Source organism: Chelmon rostratus, chromosome 10, assembly GCF_017976325.1.
Source record: "Chelmon rostratus isolate fCheRos1 chromosome 10, fCheRos1.pri, whole genome shotgun sequence".
Taxonomy (NCBI): Eukaryota; Metazoa; Chordata; class Actinopteri; order Chaetodontiformes; family Chaetodontidae; genus Chelmon; species Chelmon rostratus.
In genome coordinates this window covers 16,252,704-16,268,193 of record NC_055667.1, presented here as the reverse complement: position 1 = coordinate 16,268,193, position 15,490 = coordinate 16,252,704, and the positions used below count along the sequence as shown (strand labels likewise).

At 44.3% G+C, this 15,490-nt stretch overlaps 2 protein-coding genes across 2 annotated transcripts in view; both read left to right on the top strand.

The window, feature by feature from the left end:
* Positions 1–376: 376 nt before the first annotated feature.
* On the top strand, positions 377–4,375 carry tlr9 (toll-like receptor 9). The gene is made up of 3 exons (XM_041945277.1): positions 377–460; positions 721–3,678; positions 3,795–4,375. The coding sequence occupies exons 1-3, from the start codon at positions 440–442 to the stop codon at positions 3,999–4,001; spliced, it is 3,186 nt and encodes a 1,061-aa protein (XP_041801211.1). The 5' UTR covers positions 377–439; the 3' UTR covers positions 4,002–4,375.
* Positions 4,376–8,395: 4,020 nt separating this feature from the next.
* Positions 8,396–15,490, top strand: part of LOC121612182 (ERC protein 2-like) — a 143,925-nt gene continuing 136,830 nt past the window's right edge. The window contains exons 1-4 of the mRNA XM_041944894.1: positions 8,396–8,546; positions 8,709–9,259; positions 13,569–13,655; positions 14,007–14,330. Coding sequence (XP_041800828.1) covers positions 8,396–8,546; positions 8,709–9,259; positions 13,569–13,655; positions 14,007–14,330 — 1,113 coding nt within the window. The remainder of the gene's footprint in view (positions 8,547–8,708; positions 9,260–13,568; positions 13,656–14,006; positions 14,331–15,490) is intronic.

Below are 15,490 nucleotides of genomic sequence, written 5' to 3'. Positions count from 1 at the left end.
ATCTTTGGATACGTGTGCATTTGTTTGTCCTGAAAAGAATTTTTGAAGCAGTCGATGAACTACTTCCTCATGCCTTTTCTTTAGAACTTGTTATGAATTAAGAAAGTCATCCAACTTTGTTCACCTGTGGAAAAACCTTCTCCTCTCTCTGTTCTTTCTTTTGGCCTGTCTCCTTTTTGACTTATATTCTAAAGTGGTTGTCATAAAGGACAATGCTGTTTGTAAAATCTTTTATTTTAAATCACTTGAGGTGATGTCTATATCTAACACTCCTGAAACTTATGAGTTTAGCTCAGGTCATATGACTTGCAAATGACCACATGTTTTCACTTCTGCATAAATGCATGCAGTTTCTTTTCACTGCACACACTATTAGATAATTATCTTTCCCCTCCTGGCTTAAAGGTTGCTTCATCTGGCTGCTGATGTGAATTTTAAGATGCATGCTATATCCACTATGGTGAGTAAGATGACATTTTTTTCTTCCATAAAAAAAGCATTACAAGAAAATGATGTGCATGCTCTATTGTTACATCATACACAGAAATGGCTGATTGGAAAGGCAAGAAAAAGTGATAAATTTAGCAGTTGTTTGAAGCTGTTTTAGCAATCAGGTTTATAGGTATGATATTGATGCTTGATCTTATGCAAAATTAAATTACCTGCTCAGATCGCTATCGAAACCGTCAACAACTGAAATTAAGTTTCTTTTTTTTTTAGGCTATGTTGAAAAGTATCCTCATCCTTTGTCAGCTTCTTCCATTAGTGAGTAACATAACGACCGCCTTCTTTCCATGTGACACTGATGTGAATACCACCACAGTAGACTGCTCTGACAGACCACTCAGGCACGTCCCCTTCATTAAGTCTATGACTGTTGTGTCGCTCAATTTAAGTCGGACTAAGATACGGCAAGTGGGGCAGCATGCTTTATCGGGTCTCCCAAACCTTCACACTCTGAAAATAATGGGAAATTGTCAGCCGGGTAGCCTGAGAGCTTTGGAGGACCGCTCGTGCAAGTTGGAGATCCACTATTATGCCTTCAGGAGCCTATTAAAGCTTCAATTAGTGTATCTGTCAGGAAACAGCCTCACCGCTATACCCTGGTTCCCTAAAAGCTTGAGGGTTCTTGATCTGCAGAATAATCACATCTTCCACATTGTCCAACCTCTAAAAACTCCATATCTCAAAGAGCTCTACCTCTCCAAGAACTGCTTTTATATAAACCCTTGCAACCAGTCATTTTACATCAGCGAGAGGGTTTTCAGAGAGCTCTCTAAACTCAAATACCTTACCCTGGGGTATAATAATTTGACAGCTGTCCCTAAAGGGTTGCCGTCCTCACTGGAGCGTCTGGATTTAAAAGAGAACACAATCACAGAGGTTTTAGAAGGAGCATTTGCCAACCTGACTAAGCTCAAGTATTTGAATTTGGAGTGGAATTGCCAGCGTTGTGACCATGCAGCCAGGCCCTGCTTTCCTTGCCCACAAAATCTCCCTCTACAGCTGCATCCAAACTCATTCTACGCTGAGAACAGCTCCATCACCTTCCTGAGCTTGAGAGGAAACTCTCTGAGAACATTTCCGCAGGGTGTTTTCCGACCTCTGAAGAAGTTACTGAGGCTGGACCTCTCTGACAACCTCCTGGCATATGCTATACGGAATGGCACCTTCTTTGCAGAGCTGAAAGGCCTCACTTGGATTAGCCTTATCTATAACTATGAACCGCTGAGGACATTTCCAGAACTAATCCTCTCCCCACATATTGGCAATATAACCGGTCTGCAATATCTCCTTCTGAGTGGCAACTTTTTCCACGCTGTATCAAAAGAGAGCCTCAATGTCTTGTCCACACTTCAAAAGCTGCAGAAACTAGAACTGAGAATGAACTTCATCCATACTTGTGACTTGAAAGCTCTGAAACAGGTACCGTCTCTCATCAAAATTGACCTCTCCCAGAACATGCTTACCTTCCTTCCGTGCTGCTCGAGTCCGTCATCGGGGATTGTGGCACAGGACAGCTGTCAGAACCAGAACATGTTTACAAATAATATTCCTGAGCCACATCTTATGCTGACAGGCCGAGAAGTCACATCTGGAAGTGACACCTGGGAATCCAACCAGTTAAACAAGCTGGAATTGTTGGAGGACGGTGAGTCTCCATCACTGTGGGACGATTTCTGCCGACACAACCTCACATTTGACCTGTCTCAAAATGACATTATGTCTCTTAACAAAGAGGTGTTTGTGGGCATGGAAAATGCTGTTTGTTTGGACCTTTCCTACAATTACATGAGCCAGACATTGAGGAGTGGGACGTTTGAGGGCATGAAAAAACTAGTTTATCTTAATTTGTCCTACAACAGACTTGATTTTTATTATAAAGAGGCTTTCAGTGAGCTTAAAACCACTCTGAAGGTTCTAGATGTTAGCAACAATGACTTTCACTTCAAAATGAGGGGCATGGGTCATCGTTTGGAGTTCATTCAAAACCTGACTAACTTGGAAGTCCTAAGTCTGGCAAACAATGGCATTGGGATGCGAATAGATCGAGGGCTGATCAGCAGCTCTTTGAAGTGCCTCTACTTCAATGGAAATCACCTGGACATTATGTGGGACGCCGACAACAACAGATACACTCATTTCTTCCAAAACCTGACCAACCTCTCCTACCTGGACATCTCGAACAACGAACTGAAGTCAATCTCACCAGAAGTGCTGTGTAGCCTCCCAGGAAGTATTGAGACCCTCATCATCAGCAACAATCTGCTGAACTATTTCCCATGGCAAAACATCTCAGCACTCAGAAATCTACGTCAGCTGAGCCTCAGTCTAAACTTCCTCTCTTATTTGCCTCATAGAGTCATAGAATTTGGGGACTTTTTCTCTTTTTTGGACCTCAGTCACAATCGCCTCAGCTATATACCTGAGGTTTTCTTCAGTGACACGAAATCCTTGCAAAATTTGTATCTCAGCCACAATCAGATCAAGGAGCTGAACCATCAGTTTCTCCCTGCCCCCTTTAAAAACGGTAGCGCGCTTCAGAAACTCACCCTGCATGCCAACCCCTTCAAATGTGACTGCGATACGTCTTGGTTTGCGGACTATTTGCGTACTACTTCCGTAGAGATTCCTTATCTCACCACTAAAATACACTGTGAATACCCAGAGTCCCAACAGGGTGTGAGCATACTGTCTATGGACCAGCGTTCCTGCCAGGACATATACGGTAGCGTAGCCTCCCTCGTCTGTTCCTTCTTGGCTGTGATGTTCACTGTTCTGCCCCTGCTGAAGCATCTCTATGGCTGGGATCTGTGGTACTGCTTGCAGGTGCTTTGGGCAGGACATAAGGGCTACTCCCAGCTGGCTGGCAGCAATGCACAGTATCACTACGATGCTTTTGTGGTGTTTGACACCAGCAACCAGGCTGTGAGGGATTGGGTCTACAATGAGTTAATTGTCAACCTGGAGAACTCAGGTCACCGGAGGTTTTGCCTCTGTTTGGAGGAGAGGGACTGGATTCCTGGGCTTTCCTGTATTGAAAATCTACATAATGCAGTGTACAGCAGTGTGAAGACAGTGTTTGTGCTGTCCAGTGGGGCCACCGGTGGCGAGACAGTGAACGGCGTGATCCGCCAGGCTTTCTTCATGGTTCAGCAGCGGCTTCTGGATGAGAAGGTTAGTAAAATGAACCATATATGTTCACATGCATTTTGTGGGTGTGTGTCTTACCCCTGCTGAGTTGTTGCCATGGTTTCACAGCACCAAATTATCTCTGATTTTATCCCAACCAGGTGGATGTGGCGGTGCTGGTTCTGTTGGATGAGATGTTTCCCAAACTGAAGTACCTTCAGCTGAGGAAAAGGCTGTGCAGAAAGTCTGTGCTGTCCTGGCCGAGGAACCCAGGGGCTCAGCCACTCTTCTGGAACCAAGTGAGAATGGCGTTGTCATCAGATAACCTCAACTTTTATAACAACAACATGAGTGAAAGTTTTATATAACTGCCTTTAAATGGCTGATAGGGAGCAATTTGATGAAAGAAGTCCTAGTCATTAAAAGTTTTGCCATCTTTCCATTACCTCATTTTGACAAACATCCCCTGCCCCAACTGTGTATGTAATGATACCTGGTTGATATTTTTAAGATTTGACTATATTTCTAAAATTAAAAAGGCAATTCTATGTACATATCATACAAATCAAGACTGTGTTCTGTTGTTTTTTCTGACAAAATTTGATGCTGATTCTTTAAAGTTTCTTTTTCTTTTTTAATCTTTTTTAGTAAATTAACCCTTGCCTTCAGAAAGCTTGGACATGTTGCTATTGTGGCCTGCAAAGTGAATCGAGACACTGTACATAAACATAGAGACACTGATACTGACTATACAAATAAACTCAACTTGATTTCACTTGACCAGCTTGATTTCATAAGTATTACAAGGGAGTAATGTAGTACCTGAATATATAACACCACCACCCTCAAACTCTCCAAATCTCACTTCTCTTTGCTTAGATATTGGGAGGAAATGAAACTAACGATTATTTCTTACAGACAACAGATGACAAACAGCTTCACCTGCTGCAGCCACGAAGTACGATAAGTCACCTGTGATTTGTCACCGCTTCCTCATAAACAGTTTCACGTGTTTAAGAGGAAAACTGGGGACGGGTCTGTTGTCAAGCTACACCGATTTACCACTAACGTGCCAAAATGTGTGGGAAGCTTAACTAAGATCACTCTGCAGGTTCCTGAGCAGAAGAGGAGACTCTGACAGGAGCCCATGTAAGACCACTAAAAGTAACAGAACAGATCGAAACAACCAGACCTGCTGTTGGAGCAGTGCTGCTTGTTTCCTTGCACCCGTCATCTGAGAGTGAAACCTCTGACACCAGGTGGTTATTCTTACTCATTTTGTGGATGAGTTTTAGTGAATCAGCAGTGAGCTGCACAGATGCAGCTCCACGGGTTGCATTTGAAAGTAGGTTTGCTGCTTTATCCAATCATGTGTTGTAATTTTAGAATATTTCTCTTGTCTCTACATCTGATATAAACTCACTCGCGTGGGATTAAATTCCTGATGATGCAGTTTGTTTCTTTCAAATTTGGATGTAAGACCTTGAATGTGCCATGCCCAACTGGCGCTCATGTAGGTGTACGAAAGGGAGAAACCCTCCAATCATCGCTGCTCGTGCTGCCCCATCACGCCGCGTAGGTCGCGCACGCGCCAGCTTGTGGAGAGCGCGCCCGCGAGGACCCGATGGCAGGACAGGTCATGAGAGAGCTGAGCCGACGAGATCATGGAGCCTGCGCCGAGGTCGGACGGGATTCGGTTGGGACTTCGCGGTGATGGAGAGGCGCCTGTCCGGTAAGCCAGAGCCCACGCGCTGCGGGCACACCTGGATTTCGTGGCACCGTTTGGGCAACATTACCCAAACAAATAAAAGTCCGTGCTCTCAGTTTGCGTGGCAGATTAATTATTATGTAAGGTACTAGCTCGAACTCATGTAGCCGTGTGCATTATGAGCAAGAAACTAATCCTTCATGCCGTGGTCGTAGTAGAGTCATTCGGGCGTCCGTGTCCGGGCTGCGTGGTCACATGCGCGGCGGCCGTTTTACTCGTGCCACCCGCGGAATACAGCGCGGTTCAGTCTGGAGGTCGGCAACATGTTGAGCTGTATGAGAGGGGGTCGTCTGATGTGGACGAACGCTGTCATGTAAGTTACGCTATTGCTTGTTTGGGCGGTGACTCGAGTTCGCTCTTCGCGGCAACAGCTGGCTGCCAACTCCGAAGTGAGTGCAGAGGTTTGAGGCCGCTTTGAAGTGAGGCGTTTTCCTACTTGCGGCACTTTGTTCGAGCATTTCCATCAGTCCTGTCCATCTTTGTCAGTTTCTCGGTCTGTCACTGGGGTTTGGCGAGCTGCGTAACGCGTGCCCGTCGAAACTGACCGCTTACACTGACTTTGGCACCCCGATCGTAATGCTGATGATATATGTACCCTTCAGTAGCAACTTGCAGTTTTAAACACAGCAATCGTTGTGATTTCACTTTGTTTATCATAATTGTCAGTCTTCGCAGCCAATTTGGGTAGAATTGCACATCCGATGTGCCAAAAATATCCACCGTTTTCATGTCCCTATTGCTACCACATAAGGCTAAAATTCATTGTCTCAAACAATGATGGATAAGGGATTGACAGCTATGTTATGACTGACAAGCAGACTTAACCAATCTCTCAATTGCATCCTGTGCAGTGACTCCCAGCACCCAATCCTCTTGGATTAGAGGAGGGATTATGATTTGGATTTGCCTCTGCTTTGCAGACAGTCCCCAATATCTACTCCATCATGACCTGGCTTGTGTTTACTGTGATTTCCTGAGGGCATTTTTCCACCTACTTGAATTAATGTACAGCTTTTTGCCTGAAATGAGGCACAAATGACCAAATATTGATTGTGTATATATAGGAGAGACATGTAGTTTAATGTTTTTATATGATGATTTTATCCTAATATGGGCACAGTTTTATCATGCTGTACTTTCCAAGTATGATTTAGCCTAAATTCCAAGTGCCTATTTTTAGTCAGAGCCTAAGGTACCGGTATGTCTTCAGCCCTGATAAAGCCTGATGATGAGCTTTGCAAGTGTCCCAGAGGGATGGCAGATAATAAAGACTGGTCTTCCAATTCCCTTTGCAATCTGCCATGGCCATAGTCAGTTACACAGTGTTTTGTCCCCATTAGCTTCAGACCTGAGCAGACATCACAGGCTATGTGCTTTATGATGTAGACTGAGTGCTGTCCGTGGTGCTGAAATGGTCAAGCTGGTCCCGCTCCCTTGCACCATCAGCTGTGGTCACTATGGCTCTACGAGGGGTTTTATACATAACATGGTGGGTAAAACAGACATTGTTTTCCTGTCCTTCCATCACTCTCACAACCACCAATAAGGAAGAGAGAGGAATGCTAAGTGCTCTAGTAATAGTGAGACAAGTTTTTAACAAAATTGACTGGCCACACCTGAGCAGGAAAGATGAAAAAAAAAAAGCAAGGCTGTAGGTTCCCATGAGCAGGGTTGGAAACTACTGCACCTAGATCATTTGCTAAACGTCATTATTTACTAAATGTCTCTCTGGATTATTCAGTGCGTCGAATTAAAGCCTATAAGGTCTTAATTATTTTGTTTTACCTTGAATCATACTGGGCTGGGGAGCAAGCAGAAAATTGTTGAGATTTGTAGGCGTGGGTACTTGCTTATTGTTGTTCTTGTTATTGAGCAGATACTGTAGTTCCGTATTCAAATCAGAATTCTGATGATTCTGCTCATATAAACTAAAAAAAATCAGGCAACGTTCTAGCACAGAGGCTCATGTTTAGACAGCATTTGACATTTGAGAAGCTCTATGGTAAAAATAAAAGAGGTTGTGGAGGAAAAAAAACCTCTGTGTCTCCCTCACTGTTCTGTGCTTCTGCCTCCTGCATGGTAGATGATGAAGATGCACCTCCCAGTCCCTGATTGAGCCTCCAATTAGCTGTCTCCATCCACAGGTCCATCTGCTGAGCAAGTGGGCGTCTGGACTTTTCAGCTCGACTGGCTTGGGCCACATTCATGTGCGCCTTCCTCCTTTTAATGAATAACTGAAATTCTTTAAGCCTGTATAAAGCCTACCTGTTTTGCCTGCTGGATGTGGATACAAACAACGTATATTGCGTCACATTTTGGTGCACTTGTCATTAGCTTCAAGCCCCTTGGAGCTCGTTTTCAGAGAAGAGTCTTTTCTTCTGGATTTACGCTTCTTTTTTGGACATCTCTCACAGTAGGGTATTTCATTGAGTCAAATGTGTTGATAGAAAAGCGTGTAGAAGAGAAATGTGTGCTGATGACCATTGACAGTTGCTGCCTTGTACGCAAAGGGGTATTTCCAAACAACTGGCATTACACACTTGTGGTTTTTGTCGCGCATACGTACCTGCATACCAGTGATGTGCACCCCTGCTTATATTTGTAATAGTATTGTAAACAGTAATCAGCACTATGAACCATGTGGTGATGCTGCTTATGTCATTTCTTTTCAATATAATTGTTTTTTCTCTCGTTGTCCCTCTTTTACCTGTCTAGAATCCATGATGTCCTGCGCTGTAGCTGAAACCACAAGACCTCTGGCCTGTGTGTCTAGGAGCCCACTAGCAAACAGTCAGTGCCACTTTCTTCTAATAGGACTAAATAAGACTCAGCCTGAAGCCCTAAACAATCAGGGATGGACAGGTGAAACCTGAGAGGCCGAGACGTGGCCTTTAATTTCAACCCTGTTATTCATTCTGGTTCCATAGAGGGACATGAAAATATTCCCTACCTTAACCGTTTCCTCTCAGAAGTCGACTTTTGCCATATGAAAAAATGCCTTTAAACATCAGAGCTAAGCCCTCGCAGAGCAAGCTGTCTGCTGGTCCAAAGAGTACTGGGCACACTGATGGCGGCACATCTCATTCACGCTTTTCCAGATCCCCCAAACAGGGGAAAGGCAAACAGGCTGCAAGCTCAGCACCAGGTTCCCGCTCAGGGCTAGAACCAGGCTCTGTGTCGGGGGTTCTTCCTGGAACAGCGTCTAAATTGGGAGGAGGTCAAGGGTCGGTGTCGAGGCCAGGATCAAAGATCAAACCTGGCACAGCAGCAGACAAAGGAGTAACTCGTGGTTCAGCCACAGCGCCAGGGGGCAAGACCTTGTCTATGGAAAACATCCAGTCTTTGAGTGCTGCCTATGCCACTTCAAGCACCATGTACCCCAGTGAGCGGGATTCCTTGGAACCCTCCGGGGGGTACCCCAAGGGCACCATGACGCTGGGCAGGAGCACGAGCCGCTCCTCCTACACTGGCCGGACAACAGCCACGGGCAGCAGCCCAAACATCACCTCCTATGGGCTGCATCACCCGTCAGACCACTATGGAGATCAAACTTTGCATCCCGCAGGGACTTCCAGTCTACGGCGCCAGTCTGGGAGACATCCACAGGCACTAGATCCGGCTGGACGAGGAGAGGTTTCCACCGGTGATCTCCAGGCTCAGCTCAGAGATCTGCAGAGGGAGAATGACAACCTGAGGAGAGAACTGGATGGAGGGAGGGATGGAAGGACGGGCCCCAGCACTAATAATGTCAACTTCTGGACCCCAGATGTGAAAAGAGACAAGGGGGTTAGGCGTGAGGAGGGGGTGAGGTCCTCGGTTCTGAAGGACCAGTACAGGACGAACCAAGAGGATTTGCAGGTGAGAGAAAATGACAAATTGAGGGGCTTGTTTCAAAAATGATATATTTCCACTTCAAAACACAAGCAATTTCATCCCCTGAAACGTGACTGTTTACTGCATCAAATGCTCAGCAAGTTCAGTATTCAACACTAAGTCACTTTAACACCAGCAAGCCTTTATCAGGGATCACGTCACATTTTTCAAAAAGTGGAAATCTCATTTTGAAATTAAACGCTTTGATTTGTCCGCCCGCACATCGCGATGAGACTTTTTGTGTTGACCCGCCCGTCTCCTCTGCACATCGTACCTCTCACATTGTGCCTTTTGTTCCTGTCTTCACGGTTGCATGTGTGGTTCATTTGTAAAGATGTTTTCTGGGCTCAGCGCTGTCTGTGTTTCCATGGGAACCTGCCGTTCCAAGTGTTGGCCAGATTCTGAAAAAGCTCACAGCTCCTCCTGAAGGGACAGTGACCGGTCTGTCCTGTGCCACCTCTCCATGGAGTCTGTCCCACTCACTCTGAGGCATCACCCATCTGTCTGTCTCACTGCGTAGCTTCTATATATCTGTTCTTTCATGGCCAGCCCTCTGTGTCTCCATTGTCTATGTGGCATTTTAATTCCTCTTGTGTCTGTGATCGTCTGGTGGGAGAACAAAAGTGTTTGTCTTGAGGAAACTACCTGGAAGTCTGCATGAGATATATTTCATCCTGCACCATGCAGCTTGTGTCTGTGTTGAGTCTGTTTATTGCCCTCTCTCGGCCTTCATCTCTCTCACACAAGCATGCAAAAACTTCATAATCAAATCATATCTGTGCTCTTCCATCTGACTCCTCCCTCTTGTAACCAAGGAGCCACCTCTGCATTTGTATTTATAGCTTCTCCATCTCACATTGTCACACAGTGTGAGGACACTGTGACACACACACACACACACACACACACACACACACACTTTCTTCTGATAAAACCAAAATTATAAAAGTAGAAACTGAAAATTCTGACAGACTAACTTTGTTCCTTCACGAACGCTGCAATTGCTGTGCAACTGAAACTGAAAAAAGCTTTCAGTTAAAAAATCTATGCTAAAATTGCATGAAGATCTGCATTTACCAGTCGTTGTGCAAAGCTCACACCAATCACATACAGGCACACATAAAAAGATACATACACGTCTTTTAGCACCCATAAAACTGCCATATTTCAGTAACTTTTATAGACAATGAATGCGTTTGCCACTGCTGAGATTCTCATGTCTGTGTGTAGGGCTGTGTGATATGACAATATGTAATGTGTGACTAAAAGAAAACGTCTGTTGTTTCATATAATGCCTGTTTATTTCATTCTGTAGCAAATCACACTTTTCACAACGATTTCTTTCGTCACTTGGACGATGCTGTTCCGATTTATTGTGCCGCAGACCGGCCCCCACAAGACACTCAAACGATATTAGCATAGTATGATAGATTTTGTTACAGGCTTAATTGAAGGTTTGAAAAAGAAGCAGAAAAACAATTCAGTATGAGTGAGTATTTTATATTTGCCGAGTCTGTATTTCAAAATTTAAAAAACAAATAGGCCTTTGTGGTCATTTTATGTAAACGCATCCACTGAATTTACAGAAAGTGTGCTATGAGTCGTTATCTGGATAAGAAATTATTTATATCAAGGAGTGAGATTTTGGTCATGTTGCACAGTCCTATCATTCTGAGGCATTAAAGCAGAGCAGGACACTCCATGTTCCCAGTCTCTGTGCATCTATCTGTGAGAGATGTATGTGCTTGTCTCTGTTCTGCTCCTTCTGGCGACAGACCCATACAACTAGTGTAATACTGCTCCTTTGTCTCTCCCACTCAAACACACTCTTGTGTTGTGTCTTTTCACCTTCACCATTTTCTTATTTTATCTTCATTTATCTACTAAACACGTCACAGTACCTTACCTGTAGATTTCTGTGGAATGACCCAAACAGGTGTTTTTGGAGCATTCCATTTTCCCAGTCTTTTGTTGCTCCTGTCCCAACTTGTTTGAAATGTGTTGCTGGAATCAAATTTAGAATGAGCAGATATTTACAAAAATCAATGAAGATGATGAGGTTAAATATTAATTATTGTCTTTGGGTATATGTCATAAGGGATTAGCAAAATATCGCATTCTGTTTTATTTATGTTTTACACAGCGCCAACTTTTTTAAACCAGCTCTGTGGTTCACACTATATTTATTGTTTCTAGCACGATTGATACAAGTGAAGTTCAAACTGAAAATCAGTGTGATGTACACCCACAAGTCATGCGTCCAATTTTAGTATCAGTTGCCATTCAGTTCTGTTGTTCTGTAATCTAGTCAGTTCGATGTACCTGAGCATCTCCTGCTAGCAAAGCAGTGTTCACTATAAAACATTATATTACACTCTCTCTTCCTTTGTCTTTCTCCTACTCTCTCTCCCTCCCTCTTTCTTACGCACACACACACACACACACACACCAAGGGCTATTTCAGTTCCAGCTGATAATGATCGCGACTTTTGATGGCAATATTGATCACTCATTAAATTAAACCAAGTCTTTTTGTTTCTCAGCTTTAACCGTAACTTTCTCCGACAGTGTTTACAGCCCCATCATATCAAATCAGTCCAAAGCCCAGTTTCTATCAGTCGTTCATTTTGAAAACACAAAAGCCTCGCGCAGCAGTTGAGCCCTTATCTGCAGTCGCCGCACTCTCCCAGATCACCTCTGTCCCCCATCTTGCCTTTCAGATGGTCACTTTTCTCCTCTTTTTGTCTTCTCCCGTTCCCCTGTTTTTTGCCCTTGGAGACACTCTGGGAAGAGTTCAGTCTGTCAAGAGAACTTTCTAATTAGCATAAAGAATGTCACCTTTTGTCTCAGCTGCAATGACCAGACTTGCCCCCTAACCATCTGTTTGTTTGGTGTGTGTGTGTGTGTGTTTAAACACACTTGTACGAATGCATTTGTGTCTACAGTCCTGGTTGTGTGTGTGTGTGTTTGTGTGGAGGATTGTCCACCCACTCTGACTTGATATTCAGTGCTAGCTTGTTGCATTGATTATCCGTGTTCACCCTCGCCTTCCTCCTACATCTCAACTCTGTGTCCTTGGCGCTACCCACCTGCTGGACTCGAGCAGAGGAGTAAGAATATTTGAGGAAAAATTAGTAATAGCTTCACACAAAGGGAAAGATTAGTAATTTAATTCCGTTTAGTGTTTGTGTCAATGAATCTTTCACATACTCCGTGCTGAGTAAGATGCTGTGTATGTTTCTGTTTTTTCCTTGTGTTTGATTTCCTTACGGCCTTTTCTCGCACCGCTCAGTCAATCATCAATAATGCACTGTGTCCATGGTTCCAAGCACAGAATGAATTTCCATTTGCCATTCAGGAAAACGGAGAGCTGTGAATGTAAATTAGCATATTGTGTTTTGATTTACTTTGCACTGCAACATGAGGCAAAAGCAGCAATGTTGAGTGAAATGTCCCCAGTGAGGCTCTATCAGGCACATTTGTGTCACTTAGTAATCAGTTGTGATAAATGAATTGACAAAACAATCAGTCATTGCATCAGCAAACCTCTACTAATTATACGCTGATGAGTCCGTCTTTGCACTCACACTGTGCAGGCAAACATTGTTTAAACCTGTAAATATTCATTCAAGGCACATTGTTTTTAAATGTCGTGATGTGCAGAATAACAGGAAGTGTTTTCTGATGATGCACATGACATTTAAAGTTTTCTGTTCTATATGATGGAACAGCCAAGAAACTGTGCTGGGAATTTACTTACCAATAGATAAATGAGTCATTATTAGTCTTATTATCAATACATTATCTCTTATTTTCCTTGAGGGAAAGCTGTGCATTTGGAAAATTTCATTCTTTTTGTTTTCATAATTTGTGAATTTGTTTACATCATCCAGTATCCTGCCCTTTCTTCCCTTGGTGCTCATCTGGGTGCAAACAAGCACTTTTGCTTGGTACGCCCTGTGCATCTTTCCTGTGTTTTAAAGGCAAATACGCCCCCTGGTGGCCAAAGCATGTAACACCACCCAACAGCTTTTAGTGATCTGTGTATTTGTGATATTTTGGGGGTCTACTTTCTGTTTTGGCTTTATGTATGTGTGTCTTTCTTATATCACATCTCTCTGCTGCAGCCTGGGGATATTAGGAGAAACAAGGTCTGTTTTATGTACTCCAACATGTATTTTCTTTATATGTGTTTGTCGTCATGTGTTAGGAATTTTTAATACGTGTCTGTGTGTTTGGTATGTTTGTGTGCTTATTGGATGAATGGGCGGGTAATCGCACTCTGTCTTTGTAGCAGCTTCCATTGACAGTTCAGGAGCTTCAGGAGGAGCTGAGGGCTCACAGGGAGATGAACAGTCGCATGCAGCAACAGCGACAGCAGGCGAACTCTGGCTCCTATCGAGAACTCCATACGGACCAGGACCACAGAGGGGGGCTCAGCCCTGGCCACAGCCCCAGACAAAGCCCCAGCAACCTGCACAGTCCTGGTTTGAGGAACAGCCCGAGAGCCAGCCCATCCAACACCTACAATCCAAGGCAACAGGAAGCTGATGTCATCATTCACAGCCCTGGTTATGGCTGTAACACCACTGTAGCTGTGCAGAGAATCAGCCCAGCCAACACCCTTCAGCCTGGGCCGAGGAACAGCCCAAATCAGACCCTCTACAGTCCCAGCCAAGGTCCGGTGGTAGCGCCCACCTCTAGTTCACTCCGGCCCTGCAGCCCCTGCCAGGTGCCCGGTTGTGACGGCTTCTCCTCATCTCCTCCTCTCGATCCGTCAGAGGAGAATTTCTTCCGGCTGCAGTCAGAGCACGACCGTCAGGCCAAGGAGCTGTTCCTGCTGAGGAAGACCATGGAGGAGATGGAGATGAGAATCGACTCTCAGAAGCAGACCCTGGGCGCCCGGGACGAGAGCATCCAGAGGCTGCTGGAGATGCTTCAGGGCCAAGGTCAAGGTCAAGGTCAGGGACACTGGGGTCGAGGGCAGCGGACAGGCATCGTTACCATGGCGGCGCAGGAGGCTGAAGCGCAGCTGGAGAACATGCATGTGAGAGAGGTGTGTTTTCCTCCCAGGGGTGAATGGTTATGTATCTATTCATCGATAGTAACAAAGTGGTTTTAACAGCAGGGCTGGGCAGTATGTCGCCATTTGTTATTTATCATTTATCACTTTGATGGGATCATGGCAGTTTTTTATTAATGTGAATCATAGTCCACAGTTGTGTTGCCTAGTTACAACACAATGCAATTACTATGTTAGATTTTCACCAGAATGGTTGTGGAAATACATGAGAGCTTCCACACTGACATACCATCATTCAGTCATGTGATTTTTATAACCAAACTGGTATGTGATCTATATATTAATGTTTGAAATTATATGTTTTTTTCCATGTCGTACTTGTTTGTGTGTGTGTTCGTGTGTGTGTGTGTTTGTGTGTATATATATATCTATGAGTGTGTCGGTATTATGTAGAGTGTGGGAGCAGAAAGCAGCTCAGCAGGTCCTATCAATGGGCCAGATTAACATACGGAGAGCTCTAAGCCTGTATTCAGCCATGCAGTTTTACAATCTGACTCATTTGGTTTGTATGTGTGTGTGTGCGCGCGTGTGTGTTTGTGTGTCAGCATATTTCTACATATGCATATTTGTGTGTGCGTGTGTGTTCCTGGGTATGCACATGTTCATATGGCAGTTGCTCATATGCCACTTGCTGTGCGTGGTGCATAACATTTGGCATTTATTCTGCAGCATGTGCCGTGCAGCGAGCCTGTTGTGCAGTGGAACGGAAAAATTATTTCAGCCTATCACAAACTCAGATAAAATATGAGAAAATGTATTTGGTATTTGTATGCTCATGCCTCACTCTTTCCTGTTTTTTTCTGCCTTGCTCAGAGACTCAGTTTTATTGATTGGGAGTTTAAAGTACCAGCCCTCCAGTGAGCGGCAGTGTAGCACAGGTGTCTCTATATCCTCTGCCAGGAGGACTAGTAGTAGTTGGCCGCTCTGTGCTCCTCACTCCTGCCTTGTTTATTTTTAACTCCTAAATCTTCTTAGCCTTTAATTTCCCCACCTCTCTGTCAGTGTGTGTGTGTGTGTGTGTGTGTTTGTGTGTGTGTGTGTGTGTGTTGTAAGTCTGCACAGCCTCTGCTATTGTTTGTGTCATGATGTTCTTGTTTTTCTGTCTATGTGTTGTTTGTCTGCTTCTATGTCTG

Excerpts from the sequence above, each read along its gene's own strand:
- tlr9 (XM_041945277.1), top strand. The coding sequence starts at position 440 with ATGCATGCTATATCCACTATG. Across the intron at positions 461-720 it reads TGCATGCTATATCCACTATG|GCTATGTTGAAAAGTATCCT; the intron begins GTGAGTAAGATG and ends TTTTTTTTTTAG. Across the intron at positions 3,679-3,794 it reads AGCGGCTTCTGGATGAGAAG|GTGGATGTGGCGGTGCTGGT; the intron begins GTTAGTAAAATG and ends TATCCCAACCAG.